Source organism: Dicentrarchus labrax, unplaced genomic scaffold (assembly GCF_905237075.1).
Source record: "Dicentrarchus labrax unplaced genomic scaffold, dlabrax2021, whole genome shotgun sequence".
Lineage (NCBI taxonomy): Eukaryota > Metazoa > Chordata > Actinopteri > Moronidae > Dicentrarchus > Dicentrarchus labrax.
This window is the reverse complement of record NW_026136712.1, coordinates 17,812,769-17,835,714: the sequence shown is the minus strand read 5'-3', so window position 1 is coordinate 17,835,714 and position 22,946 is coordinate 17,812,769. Positions and strand designations below refer to the sequence as shown.

General features: G+C 40.6%; 1 protein-coding gene across 2 annotated transcripts in view; it reads left to right on the top strand.

Moving 5' to 3' along the window:
• Nucleotides 1-22,946, top strand: part of ttyh2 (tweety family member 2) — a 57,170-nt gene that overhangs the window by 32,477 nt on the left and 1,747 nt on the right. Inside the window, exons 4-14 of one of the 2 annotated variants that reach the window (XM_051417859.1) lie at nucleotides 785-1,005; nucleotides 4,356-4,451; nucleotides 10,867-10,939; nucleotides 14,847-14,916; nucleotides 15,067-15,122; nucleotides 18,250-18,342; nucleotides 18,471-18,563; nucleotides 19,007-19,149; nucleotides 20,356-20,541; nucleotides 20,640-20,718; nucleotides 21,857-21,883. In XM_051417859.1, the coding sequence (XP_051273819.1) occupies nucleotides 785-1,005; nucleotides 4,356-4,451; nucleotides 10,867-10,939; nucleotides 14,847-14,916; nucleotides 15,067-15,122; nucleotides 18,250-18,342; nucleotides 18,471-18,563; nucleotides 19,007-19,149; nucleotides 20,356-20,541; nucleotides 20,640-20,718; nucleotides 21,857-21,883 (1,137 nt within the window). The remainder of the gene's footprint in view (nucleotides 1-784; nucleotides 1,006-4,355; nucleotides 4,452-10,866; nucleotides 10,940-14,846; nucleotides 14,917-15,066; nucleotides 15,123-18,249; nucleotides 18,343-18,470; nucleotides 18,564-19,006; nucleotides 19,150-20,355; nucleotides 20,542-20,639; nucleotides 20,719-21,856; nucleotides 21,884-22,946) is intronic. The other variant, XM_051417860.1, reaches the window with a different exon arrangement.

The window sequence follows — 22,946 nt, the reverse complement described above, 5'->3', positions numbered from 1 at the left end:
TTAGCAGCCAAAACTCACACGTCGTCACACACCTATCATTAAACCACGCCCGTAGCTCATGCCGTAGCTGCCAGTAGTTCGTCAGGAGACACTGATTGGTCCAGTAGTGGATTGACACAAGCGCATGCACATCAGCATGTAAATATACTAATAGTAACCGTGCTAACATGTTGAAGTTAATCAGTTATAATCTTTACCACATCTTTGTTTAGTGAGTTAGGATGCTAACATTTGTTAAATAGCAATAATACAAAGAACAACTGAGAATGATGAGAATGGCATTAGTTTTGCAGGTGTTTGGGTATAAACCAAAGTATTGGACAAAACAATGTGTTTCATCTGTTGGTGGCACTAGATGAAAAGTCTAGGGATTCACAAAGCCAGTAGGATTCATCTTGTGGAGGCCAAGAATGTCTGTATAGAATTCCATGGCAATCCATCTATTAGTTGATAAGCTATTGTATGTTAGTTTGGACCACAATGTGGTCTGCTATTAGGCTTAAATCTGGTGATATCATTGGATAGAGTTGATTTCTGGCTCCATTTGATGTTGTTGGTGATACTTGTGGAAGGTTATGCTGAAGAGGACTTCTTACTGCGTACAGCAATACACACATACCCAAACTCATTATCCCCTACACATTAAGCAAAATATGTTAATTTGATGCTGTAGATTTTTGGTAAGCATAAACTGATACCCGTGCGTCATTTTTCACTCCCAACCTCAGTTCTGTTATACTATCATCATCTCACCCTCCCCTCCCCTTCCTCTTGTGCCCTCCAGGTGACTGGCACCATGGGCAGCATGAAAAGTGGCCTGCACCAGCACCTCGCAAGGCTGGATGAGATCTTTGCCACGCGGGGCGACTACGTGCAGACCCTGCAGTTCATGCAGCAGATGGCTGACAACGTGATCAAACAGCTGCTTGGTTTGCCTGACTGGGAGGAGGCTAAAGTGGACCTGGCATCCATCGCTGATCAAACGGCAAACATAGAGTACTACAGGTGAGGAACAGAAAAATACATGTGTCTGGCTTGTACAGTGCAGGGTGGCCAGGAGCACAATGCTGGTGACACTATATGATGCAGGTTTCTAGTCAAATGTAGAGAGAACTGCCAAAAATAGAACCCATCAAGAGCTGAGAGGAAAAAATGAGATTCAGATGTTGATTTTTTAAATGATGTTTATTGTTGCCATGAATATTTTCAAGGACATAGTGCACCCACAATTTTGTGGGAGGCAAACATTTACACATGCATTTTCTAAATGCAAATCAGTTGTGAGCTGTTCTATAATTACCGTGATGGTGCCAGTTTATTTGGGAGGACATCTAAGCATGAGGGAAGATGGATCAAACTTTTATGGTCATATATAAATAGTACAAACCAGGCTAAAAAATAGATATATTTACTTCTTAGATGCAGGATACTACACTTAAGCTTATAACATTGTGTCTCTTTTATGGCTGCAGTCAATCCCTGAGCAATTTGTCAGCCGAACATGCAGTTAAATAGATAATTCATGTGTAGGTAGTTACATTTCGCACATTATGACCTGAATATATCACATGGTGTTTAGTGGATGGGAGGGAGTAATGTGGCTGCATGTGGTGTATCATCCACTTATGTGAATAAGTCGGTTGCAGACGTGGTTCAGTGGGATCGCATTAAATCATTAGCAATCACTGCATCAACACTTAAACTGCATCGACCCTAATGATAGAGGACAACAATCTTAACAACTACATTATGTTAAGAACTATTATCGAAGGTCTTGTCTCATTACCGTTAAACTCGTAGTCTTATCATCGTAGAGCAGAAACAGGCTCATAGCCAATTGTTTTTAGTCCTTGTGTAGGCTTGATGAGTATTTCTGTGAGTCTGCAGTTATGGAGAGGCTGGTGTGTGTATATTGATCTGTAATGTGACTCCTCTGCTCCGTCGATAATTCAATACCTCACATAGCTCCCCGCTAATAGAGTAGGCAGACCAAGAGCAGACAGCCAGACATTGTAAGCTGTTAATGGACTCATTATCACTTGTCAGCCCACAACAAATAGTTTGTGTGCGGCCGGGCGTTTGTTTGTGTCTTTGTGTGCTTTTTTTTTTGGGCTTATCAAAGTCTAAGTGTTGTTGTATTAAAGTTGGCTGTCTATCTAACTCATCCTGGAATATTTTTGTTTATTCTTCTAGCTCGCTCTCAGTTGTTTGTCATGTTACTTTACTGAATCACAAAAAACAGAGAGCGCTGATCTGGGCCAACATTCACTCCAGGAATTGTCCTACATTCCTTTTATTAGGGGTCCAACGATAATGGACTCTTACCAGTGTTATGCATCCATCCAATTTCCCCCCCAATACGTACATTTAAATACATACCTTTTTAGACAGAAACACTCACAGTTTTGATTCTCTAACACCTTTTTCAGTGTTTGTAAGTGTAGATTTGCTGTCATGGCTCTTAAACTGTGGATTGAACTCCTTTCACAAGTTGCACAGCTACTTCTGTGAGAGAGTTTTTCCTTACCCCAAGGACCTAAGGGCAGAGCGTGCTGAATATTGTACAGATTGTAAAATCCCTTGAGGCAAATTGTGATTTTTTTTGTGACTTTGTTAAAAAAAAAAGTGTTATGCTATGCTACTCTCAATTTCTCCAATAAATTGCATTACAACAGAGTGAAAAATGACATCTGGAAGATAGATTAGAAACACTTAACAAGATTAAGTATCCATTTGAAGGACAATACCCAGAGATTATTGATTGGGCACATGTAAGATGCACATAAACAATCATGTTTACAAGCCAGGACTTTTGCTGTCAGTTTGTTTGGTGGGAGAAAGTTTCTATCCATACCCAACAAGAGAATTTCATTTGGTGAAACAGATCCTTCATCGTAATTAAGGGTTGCTGTGATTATATTATATCCCTACTTTGCAATTTAGGCCACTAAGACAGATGAAATTTAACATTAAAAGCTTCAGATCTTTCAAAAAGATCTACTTTGGGTGGAAAAGAGGTCCTTCTTCAGCCTGAAAGGTTTGTAAGCACTTAGCTATCTAAAATGTAGATACAGACCTCACAGATTTGCATTGTCTGCTCTCTGCTAATTTCTTGAGGACATGTACTTCTCTATTATACATAAATGTACCCCCCATCCCTACGTGTCTCTATGCTGTATTCAGTTTGACTCTAATTGGATTAAGATAACACAGACAAACACGGTGGCAGTGTCACCCGAGAGCCTCCATGCGCATGTTGATGTCCCAGCTTCTTGTACTGTACCCTGCCAAGGGGGGAAAAGATGAAACGAGGAAGAAATAGCAGGGAGGTGGTGGCGGTGGTGCTGAGGGAGAGAAGGGCAAGGGAGAGAAAATGGGCTGAAGGGGAAAGAGGCAGAGAGGAGGGAGATTAAAGAGAGTGAAAGGGAGGATGAGGGGAAAAGCGAAAGATAGTGGGGAGCGTGAGAGATGTGGGGAGGATGCTGTAGAGTGATGGAGACACAGATGGATGGGAAATAAAAGAAATGATTAGAAAGAAAAGAACGTAGGAAATGGGTATGATGTAGGAGTGATGAGTGCAGTTGGAATGATGGGGGGAAAAGAGGGGGAGATGAACACTGACAAAGATAAAATGTAAAAAAAGTTGCTGACTTTGATGAGATGTACAGATCCATAGATCAGAGTGAAAAGGTTAGCACCTAACTGCACCTCCCTCCAGTCTTTTTCACAGCATACAACATTCAGCCATATGGATTTTAGTCCATTCATTATTAACCATCTGGACAGCCTCTCTGTGTCCGGTCACAGACTGACCACTGCTCACATAACAGATGGACACACTGAGGAGGGTAATACTGGATAGGAGTATACCCTCAAGCACCAACACACACTTACACACACCTCAGATGACAGCTATTGCATATGTCCGTTGAGGTGAAAATAAGTGGGACACTCTCCCCTTCTGTTTTCTTTTCTCACTCCCACTTGTTTTCTCTAAGTCCGTTTTTTTTTTTTTTTTAAAGGTCCTGTGTGTAAAATTTAGGAGAATCTATTGATAAAAATGGAATATAATATTCATAGGTATGTTTCCAGTAGTGTACAATCACTTGAAAATAAGAATCGTTGTGTTTTTCGTTACCTTACAATGAGCTGTTTTTATCTACAGAATCAGCGGGTACTCTTATACAGAATCATGTTGAACCGCCATGTTTCTACTGTAGCCCAGAATGGACAAACCACAAACTGGCTCTAGATAAGGCTTTTTGCATTTTTTGTGCAACCGGAACGTACTTACTTTGCCAAAACATGCATTCACCAGCAGTAGTTTAATTTTCTGTCTCTGTCTGTCTCTGCAGGTGGCTCAGCTACCTGCTGCTCCTCATCGTGGACCTGATCATCTGCCTGCTGGCCTGTCTGGGACTGGCCAAGCAGTCTCGCTGGCTGCTTACCACGTAAGTCTAATACGCCCGGTAAAACTGAGCTATTTAGAAAGACAAGAGCTTTTTTTTTTGTTTTGTTTACAAAGAAAAAAGCCAATCTGTTCCATTTTATGGTGTATGATTTTCATATCCTGCACAACAGGAAGGAAGAGGCATGGGCAGGATATAAGACAGAAGGGGTGGATTGGGAGATGAGCAGACTAAGTAAATCAAAGCTACCTCAAAGACAACATGGAAACAAAATATATTTTCTTTTTGTCATATTAGTGCTGCAGCAGCTTCTACAAACCAAATGTTACAACATGGAACTGAAGGTGCACAATGTATTACAATGCTCACTTCTCCAACTCAAACATTAGATTATTCTTTGTACATTTTCAGGGCCAAAACCAGATCAAACTTTTCTTCCTGTTACTGCTAAATGCATTTACTTTACTTCATGTAGATGCATCTAAGAGGCTGAACGTTTTAGAAATCAGGGTTTCTAACACCACAGCCACTCTCATCCACATCTTGTTATCCTGATGAAGATACTTTTTCACTTAGGAGTGCAACATAATCCATGCTGTGCTCTCCATTAATATTTAATATAGAACAGGAACAATAGATATGATACATTTAGTATTTGTTTAGAATTAGTATGAGTTGGAGTAGACAGAGGGAGCTGGAGGCAGGAGTTGCTTTTCTTCCCATGGGAAATTGCCAGTGAACAAGGCAGTAGTAGTACTGGATCACGTCCTTGTACAAACACTGCCCTGATTGTCCTGTTGTATTTCAGCATTTGCCTTGTAGCGTTGCCAGCGGTAGGTTGAACTTGCTCATGGTGTTGCCGTCTCAATAGCTTTGCTCTACAAATTGGTTTGGAGAGCTGTGGAGAGATTGGAGCGAAGTCATTTGATGTTATCAACAATATAACTTCCTCACGATTGTTATTCCAGTTTAACACTTGACTTGCTTTAAATGGCTCCAGACGTGAATTTGATAAAAGACACAACATACTGTATATCCGGGCTGTTTCATGGCATGTCATTAATTATTCAGCTTTGTATTTTTAGGCCTTTTATCAGATTAATATTTTATTGACTTTACCTTCCATGACTGACAAGAAAACAAGATAAACAAAGAAACAAAAGCACATGTAGGTTATGTTAAAACATAACTAAACATAAGAAGAATATTAATGATCATAATAACGTCCCCTATATAGGAAACAATAATATCATTATTATATTTCAGTGTTTTTTTAGTCTTTTAAAGGGGGGCAGGAAGTTCAAGAAATAACATTTAAAACATGATGTTAGTATGACAGACTTATGGCATAAAAACACTCAACTCATAATACATGTTATGCTGAAAGATGATATTACATCTCCACAATTAACTTGCTATCTCTGCTTTAATCAAGGGACGAGTCAGGATTAAAAATCAAACACCTCCAGACATAAGAAGAAGGCTCTGCTACCTGCCTATTAGAACAAAGTTTAGCAAAGACTTTGAGACGACGTGTAAAGGGGCTGGGTATTTTATCTCCTGTTTGTGAAATGTTAAAATGCCTAGCAGGAATTATTTGACATGTAGTTAGGTAGGTAGGTTAGGCAGAAAAGTATGGAAAAAGAGTAGACGTACAGGAGAGAAGAGGAGGAAAGGCAAGACCAACCTCCAGAGGTCTTGAAGCATTTTATTAAACATTATTTGACATCTATAACTGTGTACAAATACAGTATGTGTCTAAAGCCCTTCTCATGCTAAATATATTCTGGCAGAAGCTAAATAAAACTCACATACTTTAGCACCACTGCTGGAAAATATCCTAGGGGAAACACTGGTACACATCCATGCAATGCCTCCGCTTTCATTTAATCTCCTTACAGTATCTATAGCTTAAGTGAATTCATCTCCACTGGAATGTGATTTTTGTATTTATTTATTTAATTTTTTGCACGCTGTAAAAGAGCTTTCACAGGGCATGAAATCCACCCGGGCCTCCATTCATCCAGCCGAGCGTCACTCTGTCTCTCTCAATCAGTCAGTTCAGGGTGTGAGCTATACTAAACTTGCTCTACTAACCACAAACCCACCACCACTTCATCTCCCCCCCCCTGCACACACAAGATGAGTCAGTGTCAAGAGTGTATGCCCTCTTCCAGTAGAGTGGAAGTGGTTGGAGGCTTTCGGGAGCAGATTACACTCTGGGGGCCTACCGACTCTTCCTGGTGCTTATAACTGGCTGTCGGAGTTAGCATGACACACAGTAACAGCTTAGACAAGAAGATACGCCCACGTGTGAGAGAGGGAGAGACATCCATAGACTTCGCTGTCAGCAAATTTTATTTGGATTTCTTTTTCGTCCTGTTCCTGTTTCATGTTGCTGCTGAAGCTTTCACCACCGCAAACAAATTTTCCATCCACCTCTCAGAAACTGACATCTTAAAACCTGAGTAAATAACACAGCATCTATTGGGTGAATTGAACCTTAAAATGTCATGATGTAAATACATCATAAGCCCGTTCCCAAGCTCAGTGTTATGGATTGCAATATTTCATGTGCACCTCACGCAGAAGAAAGTAAAGGAGAGGGGAAACTCTCCCCAGAGGTCTGGAATAATTAGAGCTGTCATGAGCAAGAACCAAAAAGAATTGTCATTTAAACAAACAATGCTAGTGAGCGGGATCCTCTGAAACTATAATGAAACAAAATCACAGAATTGGTGATTTGGAAGGTGAAGAACAAATATATATTCACTGCCTGGAAGAAGAAAACTCCAAAGCGCCTCAGTTTTTCTGAGGTTATCTGAAAGCAGTTCAGGTAACTTTACATGTCCAAAGAATCAAGAGAGTAACACTCTATAAGCCTGGGGAAATTGAGTTTATCAACTAGTTTTCCACAAGTTGGAAGGTAGATTGCGTATCAAATATCTGCTTCCTTTATACAAGAAGGTACTTTTAAACCCAGATAACTAAACTGATTAAAATAAAAGCCAAGAAGACTACTTGAGACTTCTCATACTTTCATGTACTACAAATTTGCAACAGCAAATGTGTTTTGAGAAAAACATAAAGCCACTTAAACTATGTTAACCCACCAACTTTCTACAAAGCCAACCTTTTCAGTTCAAAATTTCCTTTCCTAGACCTATGTATTTATGGTGTGCCACAGGGAAGTGTACTTGGGCCTTTGAAGTTCTGCATATATACAGTTTAAACGACCTTCCAACACAGTGTGCGAAGTACAGAGTTCATATGTATGGAGATGACAGTTCTTTAATATTCATTGAGAGCAGGAGAGGTAGAGCTTCGGTTGAATAGCTGCAAATCCAGGTCACAGCAGGTTGTTGATTTGAAAAAACTCAAGATGAGAGGCAGGTTGTTTGATGATTTATTAAAACTGCCGCTATTCAAGCTATTCAAAATATTGTAATGCTCTAGCGTGATACTACAAGAATACAAATACTTCTATACATAATATACTCAATATATGGTCAGCATGCAAGCCAGTAATGATTGTGCTGTTGAGAACGTTATCTTGATTGTTAAGAAATTATCACATCAAAGGCAACCTTTGAGAAAGTTGTGATTTGTTCAACACAATATAATGATGTGCATTCAAGGTTTTTCACCAGTAGTCTCTGAGCCACGTTCATTATTATGATAAGCTAATTGCCATAGGTAGTATGTTGCCATGTCCCCTGCATTTCTGCTTTGAGGGTTATATCGCTTTTATTTCACTCGGTTTAAATTGACACATACGGTATAATGATGGTTTATAAATGCTGTATAGAGCCGTCACTTTCAATATCTTTTGTACAGACTGGATGCAACAGCGGTTTGCAGCAAAAGATTTCATTATTTTCAGTTAAGAAGAAAATCTTCACCCACTGATTTAATTCAGAATGACTTGGCCTCATCCTTTGTGAGTGCATTTGCCCTGCTCATTGGCCTCTGTGACTTTTTCACTTGATGTGCTTTGCATCAGGTTTACACCCGATTTCCTGCTATTCTGCCATTCAGTGAATCCCCTTTACCCACCGAAGCACAAAATTGAATACAGTCTCGCTTAGTTTGGATGCGACCTGCCGGTTCTGAGGAGTCGATCAGAGGGCATTTCTCCCATTTTCCCCAGTGTCACAGTTAAAGAAGCTCACACAGTCCAGTATCACATACCCTACAACAACAAACTGTCAAATAGGAATGGCCTGGCAGACACATAGGCCAATGGTTCCCATCCTTTTTGGCTTATGACCTTTTAAAAACAAAGCAGTTCTACCCAAGAGGGATTTTCCTGCTCACTTTGTTTTGTTTGAAAGGCTTTTAGAAGCCTGATGAGGTCACATTATTCAGTATTCCACAAGATAAAGAGAATAAATTAGAGAAAAGTCAGAATAATAAACAGAACCGATTTTTTTTTTTTTTTAATCCCTTTGATCATCTTGTTCTGATTCTGTATTTCTGATTATACCGATGGGGCCTCTTTGGCAGACAGGTTAGGTTGGGAACCACTATCATAGACAAGCAAATAGTAGACAAACTAAATAAGTAAAAACAATGTACAGAAAGATTCAGGGCACTCGTGTATTGTTCTCAGAAAAGATACTGAGTAACTTTCTATGTAACTGTATACAGCTACATATAGACATTACTGTGCTAAACCACACTGAACCAGTAAAACAGTAGAGCAACTTTTGCTTTCCAATTTTAAATCAAGATAACACTTTGCGAAGTCAGGGCTTGTGAGGGCTCTGTATCTCAGAGAGAGAAGGAGACAGACTACAACAGTGAAAAACTGATAAAGAGGGAGGCAGAAGGCAGAGAAAAGATAGGGGAGAGAGGAGTAAGGGAATAGAGTGAGTAAAGAACTGGGGAAAAAAGATAAAGGATGAATAAGTAAGGACAAGTGGTGGCTTGTAAGTTCAACGTTGGGAGTTTAGTATCTTCTCTGCACATTTTGAATTGGATTAGCCAGGGAGCTGGAGAGTGCTGAAAGATGGACAAGGCCTGGATATGAATACCTAAATTATATTTAAACTCAGGTGACATGCTGGGGGAATATCGGGAAAGTGTCACAATGGTCAAATAAACAGGAGTTTATTGGATTTTCTGGAAATTATTTCACCTAACGAGAGCTAATCTATGATAGGACCAGTTTTCATCTTTTAATGGGTATTGATCTTCTATCTCATTGTATACACACAGACCGCCACATCACCCCTGCATGCAGAAATGCTCACCAAAATCTTCCAATCACTCTTCCTTCATTGTCAAGTGACTCTGATGTCATTTTGTGATACTATGAGATCATCAGGGAGGGAACCCACAGTATAACAAAACCACATTATTTTGTCCTCATGGGTGCAGGGAGCAGCCCTCCACCCAGGGGGCTGTAATCGAATGTAGGCCAGCGGAGCAGATATGCTCCAATGCTCGTTCCTCGGTTCATAAAGCCACATTAAGGCTGCAGAATCAACTTCCATAGAAATAACCATGACCTCTGACTTTTTCTGTTAATGACTGGCCAGTGAGAACACCACTCCCGGCCCTCGGGGCTCACGCTGTTTCCTTTCAATAGCAGAGGCTGTTATGAGAATAATTCTATTTGCGTCACTGTACTCCCTCTGCACGATGCTGATAACTGTATTAACAAAATTCCACTTATTTGCTTAATGGTTGTAGACAGGGACTTTCACAAATGATCTGGAACGGGAGGGTGAGGCGAGGAGGTTGTAATCTGCAACTTCACCACTAGATGCAAATGTAAATGCCTACACACTGGTCCTCATTTCCATTATCATCCATTATTTGCTACCTGCTCAGCATCAGAAGTCAGGGAGACCACTTTAGCATCTAGCCAATGAACCTAGTAGAGCATTTAGCAGCTAAAATGACAGAATAGAGTGAAAAGTGAGTGAATGTTGGACTTCAAATTCATTAGGTGGACACAAACACAACGTAAGATGAATATTAATGTTGCTTCATACCTTAATTAATTAGTTAATAAGCATCTGTTTGCTAACAAGTTTGCGATAAAAGCTGATGATATGTCATTGTTGTGTTTTTAACTTGTTTCTGCTGCCACCAAGCGGCAAAAAAGCTAAGCTTTTTGCAGGTTTAAATGACAGACACTCGGTACTCTTCCAATTTTCTAATGATGTGATTTAAGAAAGAAAAAGTGCTTCTCTCTTAATCAATACAAATTATTGGAGAGAACTTACTGCAAAGTGCAGGACTTACTGAAAAGTGGGACGAGTGATGTAAATCATTAATCATTGTGTTTCAATTGGGCAAATGACAGGCTTTACTTCATTTGGATAAATGGCCAGCTTTACCAAGCCATCGTGTCCTGGTTGCTGAGGCCTCAGTTAATCTGCATTTGACTTAATGATTATTGTACTGAGCAGCACTGTGACCTTGCTGTTGCCTTGTGTCCCTGCAGGATGATGGTTTTTGGAGTGCTGACGCTGGTCCTGAGCTGGACTTCCCTGGGAGCTGACCTGGCCACTGCTGTGGTGAGCTGCTTCGCTTCCTCGCACCTCACTGACTGGCTTACCCCAATATAAACTAGTATAAACTGGTCTGCAATCAATTCTCGTCATCCCCGACAGTGGTGATGAATTGCTTTAACTACACGCACCCTGCACTTGAAAAATGTCTTTCAATGTGTGAGGGTAAGGGAGAAGAGATGATTATATACTGCAGCATATATGTGCATATACTTGCACGTGTATTTATATGCATCTAAAAAAAATCTGCAAAGTGGCATTATAAAAGGATGGAAAACAACTGTTAGTAATCACAGCACAGCAAACTCAAAGCCATCTGCACCTTTATGCTAAAACATAAAATTGGTTGCATTTTAATGAAGCTTTTTTATCCAAAATATTGCATGTATTGGCTAGCTAATCATAGCTGCTAATCAAGTTTAAATTATTCTTAGTAACATGTGTATCAGCTAGAAAGAGACCTCACAGCCATGCAGTGTCATCTAAAAAGGTTTTAGCGTGTTCTCGCTGCCCAGTCTCTAATTCTTCTGATCTTAGTTTGTCTTTCTGTCACCTCATACGCTTTTGAACTCCCCTGTCACACGGCGCGCCACCAAAAATAGACCGACAAAAGAACAAAATCCCAAATTCACACCTTGTCAGCATCATTATACAAGCTTGAATAACTTGATTCAAAGTCAAGGATTATAACAACAGGAATCCAATGGCAACTTTCAAAGCCTATCATGCTGAACGAGTAAATAATTTCAGTGTTTTTCTCTATTATGGTCCCCACACAAAACAAAATGACCTAGAGGGTAAGAATTAGAGTGATGTTTGAAAACAGAGATATACATATGAAAGAATGAAGATCAGATGGATGAGCAGTGGTGTTTGACTCACCTGCCTTGGGCATGTGTGCTATTTTTCTCAGGTTCGTTGTTGGATGTTGTGTTTTGACTGGAGGCTGCAGAGGATTGTGAACATGTGTGAATTTAAGTTTGAGATAATGAGCATAGAAAGCAGCAGGGGGTGCGATCAGTTACAACACATTAGTCTCTGGTTTCATCTTCCTTTTTCATCTGCTAATGTCTTAATGTCTTCTGTATGGGTCTGCACTCTCTGTGGTCTACATTTGCTGGATTAATGGCGGATTCCTTGTGATTCCAGTGCTATGACACACAGGTAAACTGAGACTTCCAGTCCAAACCCCTGCAAGCATGCAGTGTTCAGTACACTGCACAATACAGACATACAGATACAGTTCCATTAGTCTGCTACACAGTCACATATAGTATGTTGTGTGCAGGTGGAAATGTAGCTTTAACAGTCCTGCTATTGGAAAGGAAATGTGATCACCAAAATCAAAAGGGGGTTCCTTCTCTAGGGAACATAAATATTCATAAATGTTCAATAAAAACTTGAAAGTTTGGGCTGAGTGTGTCCCTTTAAGGAGCATGAAGAATCCAATACATTTCATGGTAGGTCAGGAAAATAAAATATAACGATCCACTCTTAAGGGACTGTGAATATCAGCAGCAATCAATATTTTTCTAAATGCTTTGTTTTGTTGTGTGTCAAGGGAAAATGTTGACCTATCTTGACAAAAAATGGTCAGGGGTGTCATCAGAAGTTAGCTGCGACTCTTCAACTCTCCCCTTGTTCTAAACCTGCACTTGATGAATGATGTGGCTTTATAGCAATTGCTGTGCAGAAATTATAGTCCTCTTCAGTGCGTGTTGCAAAGTCATGGCATTTACGTTACGTAACCTGTCTGGTACGTGGTGACCCTGACTGGACTGTGTGCAGCCACTCAGCCTTTTCTCTACTTAAAAGCAAACATCACTACAGCTTGGAAAGGCCTGATAATTGGTCAGGCAGGGATACAAACGGCTGTGAGCCAAGCAATTACATGAACAATCTTCAACTGGCGTGTCTTCTCAAATGTATGCGGTACAGGCCTCTCGTGTGTGTGTGTGTGTGTGTGTGTGTGTGTGTGTGTGTTCCTTTGTATATGGGGGGATTTGTTTGAAGTTGGGCAAAAAGTATTGTTACAGGAGTTTAGAGTGTGTGCGAAAGTTCCCTCTTGGATGCCCCTATGGTAGATAAAGCATGATAAAGTGTCCTCTAGAGTTCCCTTCCAGTGGATAATATGTGGTAAAGTGCCCCTTAGGGTGCTAACCCTAAACCATAACCCTGACTAACCTTTTTCACCATGAAGGCATCACGACTTCCACGACCAGCCTGAGGTGATGTCTTCAAAATTGCCTTTATATATAGATACATATATATATGAAACAGAATAAAGCAGCAAATCTACACGTTTCTGAAGCTGGAAACAGTGAATTGTTGGCGACTTAAATGCTTAATCCATTATCGAAAATGCACTTAATTAATTAAAATGCATTTTCTGCCAGTGGAATAATGGATTAATGGACTGGAAGAGCTTCAGTCATACTGAGAAAACATAAATCTGATGTGGAATTGTGAATCAAGCTGAAAGATTTGTGTTTACTTCAAGCTCAAATCTCTTATACATAAACTTGACTTCATATTTTTTCAGTAATGGTTTAACTCAGACCCTCGGCTTGATGTGTAAGTTGTCCATTTTCTTTCACCGTCAGTCATTTCTGGGGGCTTTCAGGGGCAGCAGACTGTAGGAAAGCCTGGACAGGTCATCAGTCCATTGCAGGGCTAAAATAAACCGACATTCACCCCTGTGGGCAACTCTCTACTGGCTTTAACGCTTTTGGACTGTCGAGGGGAAGTGGAGCACCTGTTGGGAACTTGTTTGTAAGCAGGGAGAACATGCCAGCAACCACTTAGCCGTCACGTAGCCCATATACACTACTGGCACCCGAAAATGGTTGAAAATCACTGAAATGCTTTTTTCACCCTTACCGACCTGACTGAGGCTTGAACTCGTGATAATGTGTTTGCCAGTCTGCTGTGTCCCACTTTAAATGAGAACGGGTTTTGTTGCTGTGCCCTAATGATGTCAGACAACCGCCACATATAGGGGAACAACAAACCTGCCTTCCAGTGTGGTGTATTAGTTTGTGGATATTATATTTGTCATTCTGAGGATCTCCGTGTGTGCGACAGTCTATGTTGACAGATGTGTGTATGAGACGCTCGACTGGCTGCAGATGTTTGTGTCTTCACCGGAATCTTCAAGTAGTGTGTGCGTAGACTACAGTTGCATTAGAGCCTTCATAATAAACGAATGCATAATGAATGAACCCCCTTCGCAGAACTCTTAATTACAGTCAGCGGGTAATCAGAACTCTGCATTCTCAGAGAATCATTGTTTTCCCTTCAGGAATTCTAACAAACTTGCTCCTGAATTGCAGAGCTCCTTGGAGTCCCTCGTTTCTAACAAACCAGCTCGGGTTTTGCAGAGGAACTCGGTTTGCTTTATCTCATCCGTGCGCAGGGCTCATTAGCGCACCCCCATGAGGAGGTTGAGCTACACGGACTGTGTTTGTCCTGAGCCCGGGGGACATTTAACATTCAGACAGCACAGATCGGAGGAGACCACCGCTCCTCACTTTTGTTATTTTGCCAAGGCAGGTTTCTTGTTAGCGTGGTGCAGTGGAGTAAAAGTGGCTGTGAGTGACAGAATGGGAAAGTATTCTTGTCTAGACATGTTAAAGAGGATTATAAGAGCAGCCTGTCCCCTTTATTTTCTTTTTGTGTCAAAAAGTGATAAGGATGATAGTCATCATTATTATTCAGCTTTGACAAAAAAAAACTTTCAGAGTGTTAAATAAACTATTAATGTCAGTTACTTAGTATTTGACACTCTAATTCATTCCCTCTCTGAATGGTTCTTTATGAATTTCTCTTTTTAACCATCTTATTTCAAGAACCATTCTTTCTTTTCTCTTTATTTTCTGTTCACTGCTCTCACACGTCTCCTGTTTTATTTCAGGGCACAAGTGATTTCTGTGTGTCCCCTGACAAGTACCTCCTGAGCCAAACAAAGGGTATCATCGGTGCTGGTGAGTTTCAGTGTGAATAACGTTGCATTAATGGAGTTGTAATTGTGACAGCGTAAAGCTGTGGCCATGACACTAATTGTGCTTTAATTAAGATGATGGTTGGAAATGCATTTAATCTGCTTCTCCTGCCTGTTTATGTTTCTCTCACAGATATTGTTCATTACTACCTTTACTGCAACCAGACCCTCTCCAACCCCTTCCAGCAGGTAGGAAACAGGACACTCCGCTGACCTGGAGTTGAAAATTCAACATTCAACATTCAACATGTAGGCGTCTATAAGCAGGGCCGTAGCTACCACTGAGGACACTGTGGTTGTTTTCTTGGAATTTGGGGGGAAATAACATTCTACAGTTAAAAACTTATACACAGTGGGTGTTTTACAGGCAGATTGCAGTATGTTTAGACTCATTATACTTAAAGGATGGGAAGGACTAAGGATGGGAATCAGTATCTGAACTTATACAATATTTATACATATACATTAGGGAATAAACACATGTATTTAAACCAGAGGTATCTGATTAAAATTACATAAACAAGCTGTAGAATCTAGATATTACTAGAAATATTAAATACCAAATTTGATACATAACAGTCATGGATACTAGATACATTCCGGTCCGTACTTAAGAGTGTATTAAGGTTTGATACCTAGCTCTATAAAGGACTGAATTTATGTACTGGAATATAAGTGAACAGTGAACAGTTAACTGATTAAATAAAATATTTTAAAAAATCCAAGTAATTCCAAATAACTCAAAATTCTGGCTATAGTTCTCCGCCTTTGTTTCATACTGACTATATTTAAATGTGGCACAGTTCCCTGCAAAGCTGTCCAAAAAATGGTTTTATGTAACTCTAGATGTTTTAAAACTCTAAAGCAATTAAAAGTTTGTTCACTTTTAACCAATAGTCTAGACATCTTTTTACCTGTAATTCCCTAAATCAGCGTTCGATGGGGAGTTCATCTCTCTGCCCCTCAAGCCTCATCTTTGTCAAGCTCTTTCTCCCTGTTCAGTCTAATTTACATCCTAACCTCACCTCTCAAGTCTGGAAGAACATTACAACACTTTCTCCCAGGCCGCCACCATTATCTCTCTCTCTTTCTATTTCTCCTGTATTTCTCCATTCGTCTGCATGCATCGAGCAAACAAGCCAAAACATGCCAGAATGTTATAAAGCTGCCAAGACAAGAGCTATAAAATTGAAGATTAGATGAAGCAATTTGGTGAATCTGCCTCGTCCCCCCTCTTCTGAGCGATCTGCGAGGTTACTCTTGGGAGAGTAGGAATTGTGGGCCACATCACTGACAGCGGTGAAGTCAATTTCTGCGAGCTCTGGCCCAGCGGAGCTCAGATCTTATTATCTGGCTCTCGTAGACATGCCCTGAGGATAACTAGAGCACAGCAACAGAGGGCAGGCAACCGTCACCCCGCCTGGTAAACAAAGTCAGCACTCTTTTCTCTGCCACACAGACGCCCAACAGGTGCAAAGTTCACAAGCAAGCTGGCAGATAGAGGAATTCATACTGATCGACAAACATACAAGCACTCCCTCTCTTTCACTTTTATGTGTCTCTCTTGTGTATTCTCAGCCAGAACCACAGCAGTGCCCCGTAGTTCTACCCTCTGTGGCCTTGTATTTCATTGCTCTGGGCATCACTCCTGTGTCAACTCTGCTTCTCTCCGCAGCTCTTTTTCTATTCTTATCATTGTCATCTCTTCTCTTTTTCTTACTGTCCTCCTCTATCCACTTTCACTGTCCTACTTTATTTGGCTCAGAACAAACTCACCCAAGCTAAAATAAAATAAAAAACCAAATCTGATCAGGCCATTTGGATTGTGCAGCAGAGAGCAGTTTGACCATGGACAGTCATGCAGATCCAGAAAAAAAAAGTCAGATCAAAGGAAAGCAATTACATTTATGGATGGTTGAGGTAATTGACCATACCCTGTTTCTATTTAACATTGTGCCACAGGCCTGGGGGTTTTCCAGGCTACTCCTGTTAGGTTGGGTGACTGTGAAGATACCATTTTTCCTTGGAGATGTGACAAGATTAATTCATTTATGGTTATGCTTGAACGTTAAATTAAAAAGAGGCACGGGGCATGAGGCGCTGTCTTTCAGGTAGGATGTGATGATCCCCCTTTATCATAGCTATTGAATGTGGAGGCTTATTTTGCCCCCTGTCGGTGAGAACATAAATCTACACAATGACAGACTCAAACTACAGAATGCTGTAATGTAGTAATTTAATATTCTGTATCAGTTCAGTGCCTTACAAAGACATAAACAAGGGCTTCTCACGCTGCACTTAGCCCGGGGCTAAAAACATTCTTAGAATATTATTTGCCCCAGGTTAATAAAGTTTTCACACTGGCACTATCCTTGCATATTCCAAAGTGGGCTAACACCCCAACTGTAACCACAGTTTATTCGACTAAACACAGGGCTACAGTAAACATAGTCACATGTTCCAACAAACATTTAACCCAGGGATAGTTGAAGTGCAGTGGGAATTGTGTAGCCATGGTTAACCCTGGGTTAATGTGTGTGTGGAAAGGGGCTAAGTTATCCCAGGGCCAACTCTTTGCCCAAGGCTAGGAATATGCAGTTTGAAAATACTAACATATCTGGTCCAAACTATGTTACAACCATATTATGACTTTAAGGTAAAAACTAAACCACAGTAATGCTAAAGCTAAAAATAAGCTTTACCAACTATTTCTTGTTGGTTAATCTGTTTCTTGTCATTGAACAATGCTCCATCTTAGTAATTAAGGTTGTTTACCACATGATACAATGCAGTGGCTACATCACAATGGAGGACAAAGTAACATTAGATAAACTAGTCCTGCTCAAAGATAACTACCATAGCTCATATGCTCTTTAGATTGTCTAGGACAGCGTTTATTTTTATCCGGCATTTACCTTTTTCTTTTTGGGGGGTGGGTCTGTTACACACATTGAATAAGTTGCCTTCCATGTCCAAAAAATACTTTTCACTGACTTTCTTGAGACAAATTGGATTGTAAACTAACAAATTAAATTGCAGAAAAGTAAGATCCATTATGTAGGTTATTATGCTTTCATCCATGTGTTTTCCGTTTGTGGAAGGACTAGAAGTCTGCAAATTGCTTTAGGAAATGCATGCACATTGTGTCATTTGACAGTAGCTCCATTAAAAAGCCTTGAGAGCCTCAACTTTCTACACTGTATGCTTTCTCTTTCATTATGATGGCTCCCTCAAGACTTCCATTAAGATCAGTGTTTACTCTTCATTTGCATCTTCTTTACTCTGTGTGAGTTCAAATGCACTTTCTTGTTCGCAGCCTCTAACCATCTTCCAGAGGTCCCTCACCACCATGCAGATCCAGATCCAGGGTCTACTGCAATTTGCTGTGCCTCTGTTCCCTACAGCTGAGGTATCACAACACACACAAACACCAAGCTATGACTTTTAGGCTGTAGTATAAGGCACAACATTAGAAGGAACTTATCATATAAATACGTATTTCTCAGTGATAGTGTATGCTGTATGACCTCTCCACAGAGAGACCTGCTGGGTATCCAACATTTGCTCAACTCCTCAGAGGCCAGTCTGCACCAGCTGACTGCCCTGTTGGACTGCAGGGGGCTCAACAAGGTTTGTTCACTGCATCCTAATTGGCATCACAGCAGCACAACTAGGTCAACAGGAGAGTTAAGTGGCCACGCAGGATTTCGGCATCAAACCGAAACTGGAACTGGGAAGAGAGCACAGCGAGGCAGAAACAGAAAGAATTTGAAATTTAACGAGATCCACTTCTCTAAACTGTGTTTTCTTACTAATGTATTGTTCCCTGCTCTGTTTAGACTGTACAGTGTGGCTCATGACTGCATTGCAGTTTACATGAATAATGTTGAATGTCCCACTAAATGTGCCTGACGCAGATGTATAGTATATGTCTTCCTGGAGACGACGCACTCCAGAGCTCTAAGTGCTTTTTCACCTTTGCTTAATTTTATGTGTAAGAGTAAGAGTCTGCCTATGCAAACAATTATTTGTGTATTTTTGTTGATGTGACATTATGCGTTTGACCTCTTTAGGACTACCTGGATGCAATGGTCGGGGTGTGCTATGACGGCGTGGAGGGTGTGCTCTACCTCTGCCTCTTCTCCACCCTTGCAGCCTGTGCCTTCACTGTCATGCTGTGTGCCATTCCCAGGGCATGGAGACAAATTGCCTGCAGGTCAGTTCGTTCTCTGCTTGTCTGCCTGCCTGCCTGCCTGCCTGCCTGAGTGCCCTCATTTCCTCATCCTGCAGCCATCTCTGTGTAGCTTCACATAATGTATGAGCATGTGAGCATGCATGTGTGTGCGAGTGAATATTTTTCACAATTGCACAATTGCCCAGATGTTTTGCTACAGATACAAATTCAGTTGTGTGAGTGCAAGGTGTTCGGCTAAAGTAGCTGATAATTCAATAGAATTCATGTTTACTGTGTGCTTCCTTCCCGTTAACCTTTAATTTTAAACCTCACTGTTTATCAATTTAAAGGACCATAAGGCACGTTTAACCCATCCAAATATACGGTCATTTATATTACCAATGCATACTATAGTTTCAGATTAATTTCCTGTCCTTCAGGCTGGCATTGTTTTTGACCTATTTCAGTAAACAATGAATAATAATATGCATAGAATGGAAACAGGCTTGAGAAAGGTAATCCATCACAATGAACAATTTGTCACCTTTATTTTTTTGTCAGTTACATTATTATCACATATGAAAGGTGTAAGCAGGGAAAATCCTTCTTGTGAAGACACCCACGATGGAAACTACCAGCCTTTTTTAATACAAGAAACAACAAAATTGGCATTATCTTGTTCGCCATTTCTATGTCTGGGTTTGATTTCCTGTCAGTAGAGCTTGTTAATGCTTATCAGTAGCTGACGTCTGAATCTCAGAAGTTTGAGCTTCATAGAAAGCACCAATAAGGAAGAGTCCCTGCGCTCAGCTGTATTACCAAACACTGATAACACAAGAATGTTTCAAGTCTCTGTTAAGCTGATATTCATACAGTACTAAAGAAACACACTGTTTCCTGGAAGGTAGGAAATTAAAAACCCTTTGTACTTTCGGAACTGGTCAGCAGCAGTCTTACATACTGCAGTTAAACATTCAAAACTCAGATTCAAGTTTAAATCAGACAATATTAATGGATTTCCCTCCTGTTATTGTTCTGTCTTACTTATATTTTGGAGATAATCAAGCTCTGGAACATCAGGGGATGTAAACAGGAAGTGTAATAGATTCTGCGAGTTACGTCTATCACTGGATTACTCTGGTACTGAAGAAAACCTAAAAAGTTTCTCAGGCAGGTTCTTCTTACACCTATCACAGTTTGAAAACCTCCGGACCAATCACCTCTCTCCTCTGCTGATGTTTTCTTTAGGGAACGAGATTACGACGACATCGACGAGGAGGATCCGTTCAACCCGCGCGCGAGGAGGATAGGCTCTCAGAATCCCAACCTCACCAACATGCACAGCTTCTGCAGCTACAGCAGCAGCATGGGCAGCCAGACCAGCCTCCACCCGCCCGCACCAGCTGTCTCCAACGCCCCCATGTCTGAGTACATGTGAGTGAGAGGACAACAATGTGTGAAACCAAGTGTGTGTGTGTTCTACGTTTTTTTTGCGGGATTCACCATTCCTCGCTTCTGTCATTCCTTCTCAGGAACCAGACAGCTCTGTTCGGGGGAAATCCACGGTACGAGAACGTGCCTCTGATAGGACGAGGCTCTCCACCCCCGTCGGTGCGTTGGGTCCCAGAGACCAAATCCTTTTTATGATGTCAACTCTGAGCTAGCAGACAAATTTAGCCTTTAAAGCACAGGAAATTGTTTTATTATAAATAACTGCTGACAGAATTTTTCACTCAGTGACTCAGCTCACTTCCTTCCTTAAATGTCACCTTTACATCGCTAAAATGTTAAGCCATATCTGATAACCTTTATTTTATTTAATCAAGTTTTTTTTTAAAGATTTCTTAAAGGCATTTAATGAGACACTCTTCCGTTGTAATCTGTGCCTTCTCCTGCCCTCCATAACTTACAGGAGGCTGACTTACAGTGCCAAAGCAAGGAGAGGAGAAGTAATGTAGTTAATATTTAATCATGAATAGAACATCATTTAGTTCCTCTCAGGCCAAATTCCCAGGAGGAAGTGACACGGGTCGTAACCCATAAACTGGCTTACTGTTGACACTAAAGATTTTCTTCCTCATTGAATAAATTCACCCCCGCTGGGCCGCTTGTCTCCTGTTACTGTACATCACAGAGATAAAAATAGGTACATTTTGGATTAAATTTTCATTGGTCGCAGCCTCTTCATAACATGCTGCACAAGCGTGTGATAAAATACAGCAGTTAAATGCATTCTGCGGGTATCTAATCTACTTTAGATCACTGTTTTATAACCCTCTTTTTAAAGGGTCACTTAGAGAGACAATGCTGTGAACACCAACTATTTATTAATGATGAATTGCATATTATTTGTTGTTATGCATAGAGTTTGGAATTCTACCAAATTGCAACAAAGATGTCTACTTTTCATGTTAGTGTTGCCACAGTTTTTCTAGGTAAAGAAGAAAAACCTTTGCTTATGTCAGTCGTCATTCTCATTAACCTTTGGCCTTTAGTTCCAACTTGAGTTAACCAGAAAATGTGATGTACTTTGCCTTATGACTTCTTTCCTAATTAATACCAGCAAGTAATGCATAATTAAATTCTCCCTCATGACTATAACTGTACAGCACCATGCAGTAGTCTGCAGCTAACAGCTTCTTTTATATATTTTTTGTTTGTTCGTTTGTCATGTGTATGTTTGTTTGTTTGTTTGTTTGTTTGTATCTTTCATTTCTATATTTCCTCCTTTTTTTATCAACTTTTGGAGATATACTCTCAGCAGTATAGAAACCGAGTAAGTCTTTTCAACTCTTTCCTCAGGATTAACTCCCTCACTTTTCCTCTGTTGCATCTCCGTCTTTTACCTCTCCTTCACCTCACATAACGTTGTTTGGTTCCTGTGCAGTTTTCCTGTTTGGCATGGCTTTTTACTCACAACTTCTTATTCTCATTCCAGAAAGTCTGTTTGAGTTAGTGAGGGTTTGTCTGCCCCTGGCGTTCGCAGGGTGGTACTGTAGTTATGTCTCTGGATTTCCTCACAGTTAGCCTCTCTGTGCATGCAGTTCTGCCCCAGCCATTCAACTCTATAGCTTGTACTGCCACAAGGTGTTTAACACCAGGCCTTGTGGTGTGCTATAGAGTGTATTTTATCTAGGTATTGACAAAATGAATGTCAAAAGTGATTAATATGTTGTTAATTGTGCAGTTAATGAGTACTGGGTTGATTTGTTGTAAACAAAGATTACATTTATCTATGCCCTGAGCCAGTTTTGTATGTTCGAGTTAAAGGAATTACTCTACAAAAAATCTATCTTTTTAGCACCTGTGGCCTGGAAGGTGGCTCTTAAAAGATGGTTGTTTGCTTCTTTTTGGAAGAAGGCAACTGTAGTCAGCTTTCAGATTCATGTGAAAACGCAGTAAAGCATCCATAGAAACCTCTCAAACCACTCCAGCAGCAGCGTCCACCTCTCGGCTGTTGATCTTGTAACGACCCAAGTAAGCGAGGTGCTGACGCAAAGTCATGACTCACGGACGAAAGTGGGACAGTAAAAGGCGCCCAGTCGCAGATATTCAGTCTGAGCAAGCAAACAAGTCCATACGTGTATAATCAGGCAGGCCAAAGTCCAAAAAGCGCAGACAGGAAAACAGACGCTAGAACGCATGTGGTGTAGTACCGGGGATGAAAGGGCAAATACTGTATAAATACAGTGAGCATGTGTGCAGGTGGGCGTGGAGGTCAGGTGATGAAAACTGGTTAGAACATATTGGGAACAATGGCAGGATCTGAAATGACAGGAAATATTCAAACAATAGTTTGACATTTTGGTAAAATGTGCTTTTTTTATTAAAAGATAGTT